The sequence below is a fragment of the Manis javanica genome, chromosome 3 (genome assembly GCF_040802235.1).
Source record: "Manis javanica isolate MJ-LG chromosome 3, MJ_LKY, whole genome shotgun sequence".
Classification (NCBI taxonomy): domain Eukaryota; kingdom Metazoa; phylum Chordata; class Mammalia; order Pholidota; family Manidae; genus Manis; species Manis javanica.
The window spans coordinates 40965865-40979925 of NC_133158.1; the positions used below are offsets into that span (position 1 = coordinate 40965865).

At 44.3% G+C, this 14061-nt stretch overlaps 1 protein-coding gene across 6 annotated transcripts in view; it reads right to left on the bottom strand.

Annotated features, from left to right (window-relative positions):
- Nucleotides 1-14061, bottom strand: part of TRAPPC10 (trafficking protein particle complex subunit 10) — a 132184-nt gene that overhangs the window by 27377 nt on the left and 90746 nt on the right. For 5 of the 6 annotated variants that reach the window (XM_036994830.2, XM_073231267.1, XM_036994833.2 and 2 more), the window contains 7 exons: nucleotides 8388-8534; nucleotides 7632-7746; nucleotides 6730-6806; nucleotides 5889-5980; nucleotides 3701-3841; nucleotides 3274-3386; nucleotides 310-824 (listed from right to left, as the gene is read on the bottom strand). In XM_036994830.2, the coding sequence (XP_036850725.2) occupies nucleotides 310-824; nucleotides 3274-3386; nucleotides 3701-3841; nucleotides 5889-5980; nucleotides 6730-6806; nucleotides 7632-7746; nucleotides 8388-8534 (1200 nt within the window). Of the gene's footprint in view, nucleotides 1-309; nucleotides 825-3273; nucleotides 3387-3700; nucleotides 3842-5888; nucleotides 5981-6729; nucleotides 6807-7631; nucleotides 7747-8387; nucleotides 8535-9088; nucleotides 9108-14061 lie in introns of those variants that run through there. The other variant, XM_036994835.2, reaches the window with a different exon arrangement.

Here is a 14061-nt window from a genome sequence, read left to right on the forward strand (position 1 = left end):
CACCTTCTTTGAAATCCCCTTCTAACAAATGATGGTATATTTTAGTACAAAAGGGACAAAATTTAATCAAATCCAGTGAGAACACAAGTAGTTGTTTATGTTAACAACTTCTTCCAAAATTTATCAACTGCCTTAAAACTGGTTAAGTATAAAAGATTTTTTTTAATGTCAGTCTATTTTTCTTCAAGGATTAAAACAAAACCAGAGTTAACACAGAGAGGCCTGCCCTGGACTCACCACACTGGGGACCATGCAGGCTCGGCACCCTCCCAACCACCTAGGAAGTCAAGTCCCCACCCACACACACACCTGCGTCCTGAACGTCACAGTGTTGGCCCCCGGCTCCAGCGTCACACTGCTGCACCGGAGCACGTGTGCCCCGTCCTCCAGAGCCACACCTGACGGTGCTTCCAGGGAAGCGCTGCTTTCCTGCCTCCTTAGAAGCATGTGGACATTTTTGCATATGATCCCTGTCGTGTTTAAGGAATTGTCAGAAGGACTCCTTTCAAACATCTCATGCAGCTCCAGCGCTGGCAAGCTGTTCTGGGATGTGGGGAACGGCATGGTCTCCGCCGGGAAGTTAACACCCCCGTGGGACGTCTTGTGCTTGGTAAGCCATTCTGCGGTCTTCCGGTAGTTGTTCTTCTCGACGCTGAAGTGGATGCTGACAGCGATCTGCTCCACGGGGACAGGGACGGGCATCTGACTGCACACAGTTATCTCCACAGACAGAGCACCCCCCACATGGACCACGGCGTTGGAAGGAGTAAAATGGAGATCTCTCAGGTGTGCAAAAGAGTGCATAGGAAGCACGATTTTGTGACCTATAAATACATATTACCACGTCATACTTCCCAAGTCACATTTCTAGGCCCTGGTTACCTCTGGGCCGCTGGAGGGAGCCAATATGAGGAGAAAGAAACAATGAGGTTCGAAAGAGGTGGTTTAGGACTTCCCCACCTCATGGCTTTCTCATACACCAAGGCAGAGCACAGACACTGTCTATATGACTCCTGAATATCATAAAATCTGAAGAAATTAAAGTATCTAAGTGGTTTTGACAAATCTAAGAGAAATACAGTTGCCTACCTTCTCAATTTCAAAACAAAATTTGTAAAGGGTCCATTTCCTAGAGCTGTTTCAAGGAATGGCACCACTTTCCCACCAACATAAAGAAATTCTTGAGTAAAGATCCCCATGTCCCCCCATATATCTGGAAATAAACCCAAGTGTGTGTCAGCCCTTGAAGTGAGCCAGTGAAGGGGGAGCCCTGCCCCCAAGCCCCCAGGAGGGCGGGGTGGCCCCAGACCCACAGGGCCCAGGTGGGAGGACCCAGCACCCTCTGCGACCTCCTTCCCACAAGCATCTGGCTCGCCTGGAAAATCCAGAAGGCTGCTGGACCGACCGAAGTATTTATTAAACACTGATCAACTAAAGGACTTGCCGAGATTAATGCTGTAAAGTCACAAAGAAACAGCGGACAATCACGGAGTTTTTGTTCACACAGAGCTGCCAAGGGACAGCTGCACACGAGAAGTGCAACCACAGTCTAATGTGTGTCACATACGGTGGACACACCCCATCTGGGCACATTAAAGGATCTAAAAACACAAACAGATCTAAGCCACGGTGCTCCCGAATCACCTAATCAGACGGCTTGATTTGAGTGAAATATACCCACGCAATCAGTGACAATGTCAAACTGAAGCCAAAAGCTTTGGAAACACTGGCTTTTAAGCACTGGTAACTGCTGCGGGCTGAATGGTGTTCCCCCACAATTTTGAAATTGAAGTGCCAGCCCCCGGTGCCGGTTACTTGGAGGCTGGTCCTCTAGGAGATAATTAGGTTCTGATGAGGTACTGAAGGATTGGTGCCCTTCTAAGAGGAGACACCAGAGAGAGAGCTCCGTCTCTGTCCGTCTCCCTCCCTCCTGCGCCCCCTTCACTCTCGACTCTTTCTCTCTCTCTGTCTTCAGCTCTGCATCTGCCTCTGTCTCTCTCGGTGCCATATAAGGGTAAGTCAGGACAAGAGGCCTCATCAGAAACCAGACATGCTGGCATCTCATCCCAGCCTTCCAGCCTTCAGAACTGTCAGAAAATAAATGTTTGTTGTTTAAGCATCCAGATGTTGGCATTTTGCTATGGCAGCCTAAGCTAAAACAGTAACTACTTCAAACAAGTTCCCTTCTAGCTAATTTCAACAGGAGAAGCTTAACTTTACAATAAATTTACTCTTACCACACAGCATAATCTATAAAGTCTATTTGCTAAAACGTTTAGCCTGAATCTAAGCCTTCCAGATCTACCTTCCTGCTGAAAACAACCATAAGGAAACACTAAGTTCCGTAAGGTGGGATGGCCTGTGGGACAACAGGCTCAATGCCTTTAAAAGACCAGTGTCTTACAACCCAAATGTTAAACAACTAATGACTGGATAAAAAGGTCCATCCATCTAATGGAATAGTATTCAGCCCTAAAAAGGAAGGAAATACGGACATGTGTGCAGCATGGATTAATCTGGAAAATATAATGTTTAGTGAAATAAGCCTGTCACAAGAGACCACATATTTATTGTAGGAATCCATTTACATGAACGATCAGGACAGTCTCTACAGAGACAAAGTGAATGAGTGGCTGCCAGGGGCTGGGGCTTGGAGGGTGGGAGGTGGGGGCGTGGGAAGAGGTTGGGAGGGTGTTAAGCACTGGCTTGCTTTCTGGGGTAATAAAGTACTCTAAAAGACACCGTGATGTGGCTATACTGTGAATACACTAAAAGCCACAGAACTGTACAATGGAAATGGGTGAACTATACGGTTGTGAATTCTAGAGTGTCTTGAAAAAAAGAATAAAGGAGAGATGGGAAGAACTGTTGTGAATTAAAGGGATGGAGATACAATCACTGAATGTAGTATGTGACCCCTGATGGGACTCCACTAAAAATAAATTATGAAATCCTTTTTTTGAGACAATGTGGGCTACAGAGTAACTAAAATTAGAACTTGTTCGTTCTTTGGGTGCTTAGTGCCTCCCTCCCCCACCCACCTGCTTGCGTAACTTTCAGCGGGCAAGTGTTACATGTGGTCTAGAGTGCCCTCAAGTTCAGTAAAAACAAACAAGTGAAAAAGAAAGATGCGGCTACATGTTTGCTACACAGCAAACTGTTACCACCACCTAATCTAGGTGGCTAGTCTACATTATACATTGAATATTCTTTTAACTTTTCTATAGTATTTGAAAGTTTTCATAATACAAAGTTTAAAAAATTTAGTCTTACCTGGGCTGTCTGCCTGTCTCCGGGCAAAATCGAGTATTTCTTGGCAGAAGTGTTTCCGTTCTTCGGCAGTTAAATGTGGATCACTCGCTAAAAGGCTGCTGGTCTGCAGGTAGCTGGAGGGAAGAGTTAAGGGCCTAAAGGGAGGACTTCCCGCCGAGGGGTGGGGTGCCAAGCACGTGGCTTCTACAGTCCCCAGAGCTTTCAGAGTGCTGCCCAACGGGTACTCTTCTAAGTTATTAGGGACTCAAAAGAGATCAAATAACGTTCACTAGGCATATAACTTATATTCAGCACATACATTATGTACAAGGTGGGCTTTTTCTCGCCAGTTAGGAGGTATTCATTAAATACTCAATTGTGGGCACTGCAGCTGTACAAACAAAAAGCAATTTTCCCACTTCAAGAAAATATTAAACTTAAAGGATACTTTTCAACTTGCCCCAGGAGTTTCTGACATTCGGCTAACTGCTTCCTTGTGTGCGTAATGGGTAGTGCCCAGCCCTCAGCCAGGTAGTTTTTCAATGCTCCTTGAAGATAGGTTTCTGCCTTTTGTGGAGACTTTTTCCTCCTTGCAAGTCAACAAACAGAAGCTTTCATTAAAGTTCATGATAATCATGAAACTCAGACACAATCATCATGACTTGCCCTCCATTCCTGTAAGCCCTCACCATGACCTTTGTCTGACCTTTAGGCAGTCCTTCTCTGACCAGCCCCCTGGTATGAGAAGAGCACTAAATCAGGAGTAGATAACTGGACCTGAGAAATGGGGTCATGGTGCTAGTCCCCTCCACACACCTGCCTAGCGTCACACACCAACCAAGGAAGCTTTGGAGCAGATCCCAGGATAAGAACTGCCAAGGGCAAAGAGGTGAAGGGTTCACCCACAGCCAGTCAGCAAGGAAGCCACGGGGCCTGGGTGTGACACCACACTGCCCACTGAGGGCAGCTGGACAGAGACGCAGTCCAGACGGCCAACAAAGAAGTGGCCTGCAGCAACTCGGGAACGCAGGCCTGCCGCACTGAGCAGGTTTCAGAGATTCACAGAGGAACTATGGAGAACTTACACACCAACACCTACCATACCACCCAAGGGAGTCCCAGACGCAACTTTCAAGAGGTTCAGAACAAAACAAAGCAAGGTTTAGAGTACCACCAGGCAGAGCTTGCTCAAGCCTCAGTGACAACACGGACCCCTTGGCCTGCCCCAGAGGGCTGGGATGCCCGGTCTCAGGGGACGAGGCCAACATTAGAGCAGTTCTCTTTCTAGACATCCTTGGAAGACATCCTGGTTTTCACTACCCTACTCTTAAAGCAGCAAGAGTTCCCAAATTCTCAAACCTACCTAAGTATGTGAGCTAGTTTTTCTAGGCTTTTATGGTCCCCCCACCTCCACTTTTTAAAGGGGTCAGAACCTTCAATATTTCAGCTACTCTCTCTTACATTCTAGAACTGGAAGTTCACAGGCCATTCACCATCCACCCCCAGAGACAGAGGTCAGCAGTTACCAGCTAGTCTTGGGCCAAGCTGGAAGCAGGACCCAAGTCTCTAATGAGCAGGCCAGCACCACCCCACTAGGGCTCCAGCCCCAGAATGGACCAGCATCCAGGCAGGCTCACCTCCCAGCACTGACACACAGCTTCTCTGCTCCATTAACTAACAATTAACTCCTTAGATACACTAGATACCAGGAGAGCCAAATTCTAGCCCTGACTCAGCTGTGAATAGGGGGATAGGCTGGCTTCTTCAAGCACATCTGGAAAACTAGGAAGTTCACTGAGATGATCTAAGCCCTTTGCAGCCACGCTAATTAGTCAAAATACTCCTTCCTGTTTCATCTAACGGAGTTTATTAATTGTAGATTTCAAGATATCATTTCATCATGCATACTTCTTTTGAGAAAACTTAAATACTCTTCCCCTTATCATTTATCTTTGCAGTGCTTTGAAATAGCAATCACAATGCCAGTGAGATTTCTTCTCTTGACAGGCTGATTGTATCAAACACATGAGAAATTTGCCAAGTTTTGAGTCTTTTCTCTGGAACCCAACTCCAAAGCTGGAGCTAAACTGGCAATGCCCACAGGGTCTGCACATACACCCTCTCAGCCCATCACAGGCTGGCCTCTGCCCGTGGGTATGTATGTCCACGTGGTTACTTCATATCACTGACCTCAAGGCTCTCGGTCCTCCTAGGAGGCATTTAACATTAACTAGAGAAAATGCCATAGGACAGAACATCTAAAAATTTACATCCCAATTTACACCACTGGATGTAGGTTCCTAAAATTTCCTCATAATTCGTCAATAAATTTAACTGTAATAATATACATTACACATATTATGTATAAAAAGCCTACATATATAGAACATACTATGTAAGTTCATCGAAGTAATTTAGCTAAATATTAGAAACACAAAGAACCATAACAGCTATTATGGTTGACAAACTGAAAATCTCTCAATTTTGTTTTCAGAAAAAAGTGAAAAAAAAAAGATTGGTTAACAGATTCTCATTCTACAAATTTTTGTAAACTTCATTTCAACTCCATACATAACAAATCTCTTACTACATGTATGAAATGCTTGAAACTTAAAGAAAAGTTGAAAATCAATTACATGTAAAACTCTGCCAGATCCTTTCCGACGAACTTAGCAGATCGAATCCTCCCGATACTTGTATACATTTCAATGGTAGCATGGGACAAATCCTGTGGGAAAGTAAGAAGCTGCATCATTCCATACTTTAATGCCAGACAAATCCTACAATTGTTTACCTAATGCTGAAGCAAAAGACTTCACAATTAAACATTATTTTTTACTTTGCATCTATTTTTGTTTTTATGTAATATGTGATTTATAGTTATTAATACCTATAAAATATGAAGCTAATAATAAAAGAAATATGAACTCAGTAGGCATAAAAGTACTCTCCAAATGAAGGTAACATTTTTAGTATTTTTCTCACTTTTTGGATAATAACAGGGACAAACCACTACAGGCTGCTGTTAAATGCTGGCGTTAGCCATGGCTTGGCTGCGCAGCTGACCCACCCACCTTCTACCTACACTGCTTTCTGTGGTCTCTCCCATGTCAAGTCCTCTGAGATCAGGCATGACAGCTCTGGTTGAGTCCACATTAGTACTCTGTACACAGAAATCCACTCTTATCCTTTCCTTAGTTTCTATTCTATTGAAAGAGCAATACCATTTTGAACAAAACTGTAAATATCCAAAGATGCTTTTATGCCTAATTATGGCCCCATGGATACTAACAAACATTTGATGAACAACTGTGCCAGATTTTATCCACAAATGCCTAGCATACCAAAATGTCAAAGATCAATAAGGAGGAGGCCCAAATACAAGCTCATCTCCAATTCTAAAGGTCATGCAATAGCAGAGCCTTCTAGAGATGGGTTCTCTGCCACGGGTAAACGGGTAACATTAGTGGTACTTACTAAGTAGTGTTTTTCAAAAGCTTCTACTGATGATAATGCTTCTTTGAGTTTCTTATAAGGACTCTGAGCTGTGTTGGCTTAAAGAAAAAGAAATGAGTCCTTACTCATGTTCAGTACACCCTGTCATGAGTTTACATTCACCCTCCTATCCCACAGGGAGATGACTTACTCTGATGCTCGTGGAAATGCCAAATACAGCCATGCCAACTGAAACAACATTACTACTTACATTCCTGTCCCATAAATGCACTCATGAGACAGTCTAACCCTTCATGTTAACACTTTTACCTTTGACACTAGACTTCCAAAGTATGTATTACAAATGCTCCAATGAATTAAATTACTTTCAAAAGATCTGAGGTGGTCTCAAAGTTGCAACAGTGTGATACAGGTGCCCACTTTCCCTCACACAGGTGCCCCCACTTGGGAGTCCCCCAGTTGGCTGCTGTTCTTTACTTCAGCAACAGGCTTACTAAAGCACACTGTTGTCACCATGCTTGTGCCTGCCAGAGTGAGTATGCTCCTTTCAAAGTGCTTTATTCCCCAGGAGCAATTTATTGAGGATTTGTCTGGCTACAGTGTTAGAAAAATCAATCAACTGCAGTTCAGAGGGGTAGTGGTGCACTGAGACGTCACATGAGTTGTAAAATGTCATGATCAGCTTAGCCTGATAGCCTCACACACATTTTTAAGATGCCTTCCAATTTCCTAAAGTATTTCTAACACTTCTTTACATTATTAAAAGCTCAAATACTCTATTAATCTGGTCAGCTAATAATGACTATAATTTCCCAAACACTGAGTAATCATATTGTCAGAACTTGAGTTAAATGTGCCAAATTACAGCCAACACGTGATGGTGCCCCACTGTGCCATGTGTACAGGTACACCTGAGGAAGTACCTGTCTCGGGTCGCTCAGCTCCCAAGCCTGCCAAGAGATCAACTATCCTATTGAGATCTTCTGAGTTTGGTCCTTTTTCTGACACAAGTCCACACAGATAGCCCAAGGACTTTAGCTGTTGAGATAAAACCACAATTTCAATTAATCAGTCAAGAATTTGTAAATTTTAAATATAAAAATTAAAATCCAACTAAATTTTAGAAGAAATTTACCTTTTCCATCCAAATGATTCTAATCTAGATATAAAAATATACCTTACTGGAAAAAAAAACTATATATATATATACATCTTACTGGGATCATGCCAAATTCCTACCTTCTACACCATGATTCTCAGGGTAGCTCTGAGCTTGGTAATTCTCAGCTCACACCCTTCATCTTGCCACACTTTCCAAGCTCTGAGGTCTCTTGCCCAAGCTGCACACTCACAACCCCGGCCCCCAGGGTTGCACACAGCCTTCTACCATCAGTCACTTACACAGAAGCTCCCTGCATCTCTAATACCATTTCACGCTCCACCCGTGAAACAGAACCACGCCTGAGCACAAGCACCCCAAGAGCTTACTTGTCTCTGTTGAATAAAGTGATACTAGGAGAGAACCCGTTCCTGCATGGCTGCTGCTGGCCCATCCTGAAGGAACCAGAACCCCCATTACAGTGACTGTGTGAACAATGCTTCTCCAAACAGCTTCCTCCATCTGCCGCCCAGGGATCCAGCCCACGACAACACACACATCTGCACTGAGGTGCGAGTACCTTTTCTGTGGCATAGCTCCACAAACCCACAGTGTGGGCAACATTTGAGTCTATCTGTGCCCGGTCACAGCAGCCTTCCATCCTCTGCAGCACCTCCAGACAGCTCAGAAACACCCAGCAGTCCAGAGCGCCAGGCGGGGCGGAGACCTGGGAGGCACAATTGCAGGTGCATGATTTGCAGGTGCATGAGGGGTGCTCAGGGTGCGCACCCAAACCCACACGTCCTAGTCTGCCCCTGAAGCGGCCACCCAATCTAATGCTGCTGTCACCTGCAAACTGGAGGAAAGAAAAGGGACAAAAACAGAAATACATCTGTTCACCCAGACACAGGAAGTGACCACATTTATCTGTCTGGTTTTGTATTCCTGACAATGATGAGAGACTACACAGGGCGTGACTTTCAACAAGACTGTAACTTGAAATCAGAAATTGGCCACCTGCTTACGGATGACCACTGTCGCTGGCAAAGGTACCTGGAAGCTCAATGCACTATCCTGTCTACTTTTATAGGTATTAGAGACTTTCCATTAGAAAAATGATAAAGACTACTGTCAGAGGTGCAAAAGCATCTACTGTACACGGTCAATTCTAAGATGCCCTTTTCTTCACATTCAGCATCTCTGAAACAGGAATGTGTCTCGCAGCCAACGGCCTCTTCACACAGGGTACAGCGCTGTTTTCCTGGTGGTACCATAGCATACCTGTGTCGTACAGCATGGGTACCCCAGCTTCAGCGAGATGTGTGGGGTTCCAACGGGAACCTGAGTGGTAATTCTGCATCAGCTGGCGGGTGAAGAGCTGTGTAACAGGGACAACACTGACTCACATTAAGGCGCCTTCACACACACCCTCAGCACAGCAAAGAGCCCCTGGAGCCAACTGGGAAAAACCAGAAGTGTATGAAATGCTCCTGTAAACGGCAAATGCCTAGTCTGTGCAAATGAGGTAAACTACTTAGATCCTTTGAAAAGGAAACTCAGCACAGAAAAAAATTACTTTCATAAAGTGGCACAGCTTTCTCACGCAGGCATGGAGCACAGCTCCAGTGTGCACAGAGGAGCTGGTCAGCAGGCCGCAGCCTCAGGAAACCAGACAGAGCCGTCCCTCCCTCCCTCCCTCCCTCCCTGGTCAGACCAGGGCGCGGTCTGAGCGGGCCGACCTCATCTCAGGAGCCTCCCTGGTCCCACGGCGCCCAGCGACCTGCTTGCTACCACATCACAGACACAACGACCACGAGTACCAAATCTATGAAACTTCCTCTAAACACTTGTCTTTGCACAGGCACAGAGGTCATTTGCCAGGGAGAGAGAGGACACGTGCGAGCAGGGCTCTACACATTGCCTTAGGTAAGTCTCTGATTCAGATGAACCCAAGGAAAGGGAAAGAGAAAACTCAGGAGCCACAGCAGGGTGCTCTGGGGCAAAGCTGCCAGGGGCAGGTCAGCCCATCTCCAGGATCAGGGTGGTGCCCATTCTTCAAAACCAGCAGGGCCGGGGGCAAAAGCAGCAGAGACACAAAGAACAGTGGACTGCTGTGGCACATAACTGTGTGGAAATCTACAGAGACACACACCATGATGTGAAGGGTGGTATTACTTTGTGGAAGACTATGGAATAGATGTTTTCTTGGTATATCTGTTTGCTGCAAAGAGCAAGAACCACTTTGGTACACTTGAGAAATGCATAAGAAATAGCCACAGCAGCAGCTTTTCCACGGGAAACGAGGAAACCCAGTGGCAGCCCTGGCTGCTGCTGAAGCTCCGGCTTGTGACTGGATGTCAGAGCACAAGGGGGAGATGCATGTGAGGCAGTGGCGGGGCAGGGAAGAGAGACCAGCATGGGTCCCTCATGCAGCCTCATGACCCACGGGTGCCACATCTCCTGCGACAGCTGCACGGGTGCAGTGAAGGTGCCCAGAGCATAGGCTCACCATCAGGCGTCTGTCTCCCCCAGTCTAGAGACCATGTACCAATCAAAGGTGATCTGAGGATTTGGATGAAAGATGGCGGCGTGAGAGGACAGACTGAGGCTTCCTCCTAAAACTGGATACAATTAGAAAATTTAATTGGCACAACTAATCCTGAGAGAGCAGAAAGAGGATGCGTCAGACTGAACACACCTGGAGAAAAGAGCAGACCTCAGCGAACAGGGTAACGTACTGGAGTTGCGGCTCCGCGGGACATGAGCCCCTCCCCCACCCCAGCTCACCGGCGGGAGGAAGAGAAACGGAGCAGGGAGGGAGTGGAAGGCTTGGGACTGCTGAATATCTGTCTACGGAGACCTGCGCTGGGAGCATAAACCTACATTTCATGGTGCTTTCATGAGACTCTCATGACTACCGGGTTGGAAAGTTAATACAGGCAGAGTTCCTGGGGAGACTGGGATTCTGGCTGCTTGTGGAAAGCAGGGATCCATATCTGGCTGCTCTGGGACAAAAAATTTTACCTGTGTGCCCAGCCCACTGGCTCAGGCAGTGGAGACAGGCACAGGAGCCAGGAGGTGGGGAACAGATCTTTCCTACCCCAGGCAACAGTACCACTCCCCTGTGACCCACAACATTACTTCAGGGGCTCAGCAGCTCCAGAATAGAGCTTCTGGACACTAGAGGGCGCCATATACAAACATGAAACGCCAAAGGAACCTTGTCCAGAGTAAAATTGTTAATACAACTCCCAAGAAAGATTTAAATGATATGGACCTCATGACTCTTCCTGAAAGGGAGTTCAAAATAAAAATAATCAACATCCTAATGGAGGTATGGAAAGACATCCAAGAACTCAGGAATGAATTCAGGTCAGAGATCCAATCATTAAAGAACACAATGGAAAGTATTATAAACAGGTTGGATACGGTGGAGGAGACAATAAATGAAATAGAAACTAGAGAAGAGGAATACAAAGAAGCTGAGGCACAGAGAGAAAAAAGGATCTCTAAAAATGAAAGACTATTGAGAGAACTGTGTGACCAATCCAAGCAGAGCAATATTCGCATTATAGGGATACCAGAAGAAGAGAGAGAAAAAGGGGTAGAAAGTGTCTTTGAGGAGGTAGTTGCTGAAAACTTCCCCAATCTGGGGAAGGACATAGCCTGTCAGGCCATGGAGATCCACAGATCCCCCTACACAAGGGGCCCAAGGAAGACAACAGCAAGACACATAGTAATTAAAATGGGAAAGATCAAGGATAAGGACAGACTGTTAAAAGCAGTCAAAGGCAGAAATTAAATCACATACAAAGGAAAGCCCATCAGACTAACAACAGACTTCTCAGCAGAAACCTTACAGGCCAGAAGGGAGTGGCATGATGTATTTAATGCCATGAAGCAGAAGGGCCTGGAACCAAGATTACTTTATCCGGCGAGATTATCATTTAAATTTGAAGGAGGGATTAAACAATTTCCAGGTAAGCAAAAGCTGAGAGAGTTTACCTCCCACAAACCATCTCTGCAGTCTATTTTGGAGGGACTGCTATAGATGGAAGTGATCCGAGGGTTGGATAGCTGTCACCAGAGGTAGTAAAATCATGGAAAGGAGGGTCGAGCAGCTGATTGCAAGGCAAATGCAAAATTAAATTGACTATCCCCAAAGCCAATCAACGGATAGAGGAAAAGTATAGATTCTGATACCTAATATATAAAGAATGAAGGAGGAAGACAAAGGAGGAGAAATAGAAAAGAACGTTTTGATTGTGTTTGTAACAGCATACTAAGTGAGGTAAGTTACACTCTTAGATAGTAAGGAAAGTAACCTGGAACCTTTGGTAACCAAGAATCTAAAGCCTGAAGTGGCAAAAGTACATACCTATCGATATTCACCCTAATTGTAAATGGACTGAATGCACCAATCAAAAGACACAGAGTCACTAAATGGATAAAAAAAACAAGACCCATCTACATGCTGCTTACAAGAGACCACCTCAAATCCAAAGACATGCACAGACTAAAAGTCAAGGGATGGAAAAAGATATTTCATGCAAACAATAGGGAGAAAGAAGCAGGAGTTGTAGTACTAGTATCAGACAAAATAGACTTCAAAACAAAGAAAGTAACAAGAGATAATGTTACATAATGTTAAAGGGCTCAGTCCAACAAGAGGATATAACCATTATAAATATATATGCACCCAACACAGGAGCACCAGCATATGTGAAACACATACTAACAGAACTAGAGGAAACAGACTGCAATGCATTTATTTTAGGAGACTTCAACACACCATTCACTCCAAAGGACAGATCCACCACACAGAAAATAAGTAAGGACACAGAGGCAGTGAACAACACACTAGAACAGACAGACCTAATAGACATCTATAGAACTCTACCCCCAAAAGCAGCAGGATACACATTCTTCTCAAGTGCACATGGAACATTCTCCAGAATAGACCACATCCTAGGCCACAAAAAGAGCCTCAGTAAATTCAAAAAGATTGAAATCCCACCAACCAACTTTTCAGACCACAAAGGTATAAAACTAGAAATAAATTGTACCAAGAAAGCAAAAAGGCTCACAAACACATGGAGGCTTAACAACACGCTTCTAAACAGTCAACGGGTAAAAGACCAAATTAAAATGGAGATCCAGCAATATATGGAAATAAATGACAACAACACAAAGCCCCAACTCCTGTGGGATGCAGCAGTCTTAAGAGTAAAGTACACAGCAAACCAGGCATATTTAAAGAGGGAAGAACAAACCAAAATGAATAGTCTAACGTCACAGTTACCAAATTGGTAAAAGAAGAATAAATGAGGCCTAAAGTCAGCAGAAGGAGGGACATAATAAAGATCAGACAAGAAATAAATAAAATTGAGAAGAATAAAACAATAGAAAAAAATCAATGAAACCAAGAGCTGGTTCTTTGAGAAAATAAACAAAATAGATAAGCCTCTAGCCAGACTTAGAAAAAGAGAATCAATGCACATCAACAGAATCAGAAATGAGAAAGGAAACATCACGACGGACCAAACAGAAATTATTATTAGAGACTACTATGAAAACCTATATGCTAAGAAGCTGGAAAACCTAGAAGAAATGGACAACTTCCTAGAAAAATACAAACTTCCAAGACTGACCAAGGAAGAAACACAAAAGTTAAACAAACCAATTACCAGCAAAGACATTGAAGCAGTAATCAAAAAACTACCCAAGAAAAAAAACCCTGGGCCAGATGGATTTACCTCAGAATTTTATCAGACATACAGAGAAGATATAATACCCATTCTCCTTAAAGTTTTCCAAAAAATAGTAGAGTCAGGAATACTCCCAAACTCATTCTATGAAGCCAACATCACCCTAATACCAAAACCAGGTAAAGACCCCACAAAAAAAGAAAATTACACACCAATATCCCTGATGAACGTAGATGCAAAAATACTAAATAAAATATTAGCAAACTGAATTCAAAAATATATCAAAAGGATCATACACCATGATCAAGTGGGATTCATCCCAGGGATGCAAGGATGGTACAACATTCAAAAATCCATCAACGTCATCCACCACATCAACAACAAAAAAAACCCACATGATCATCTCCATAGATGCTGAAAAAGCATTCAACAAAATTCAACATCCATTCATGATAAAAACTCTCAGCAAAATGGGCATAGAGGGCAAGTACCTCAACATAATAAAGGCCATATATGATAAACCCACAGCCAACATCATACTGAACA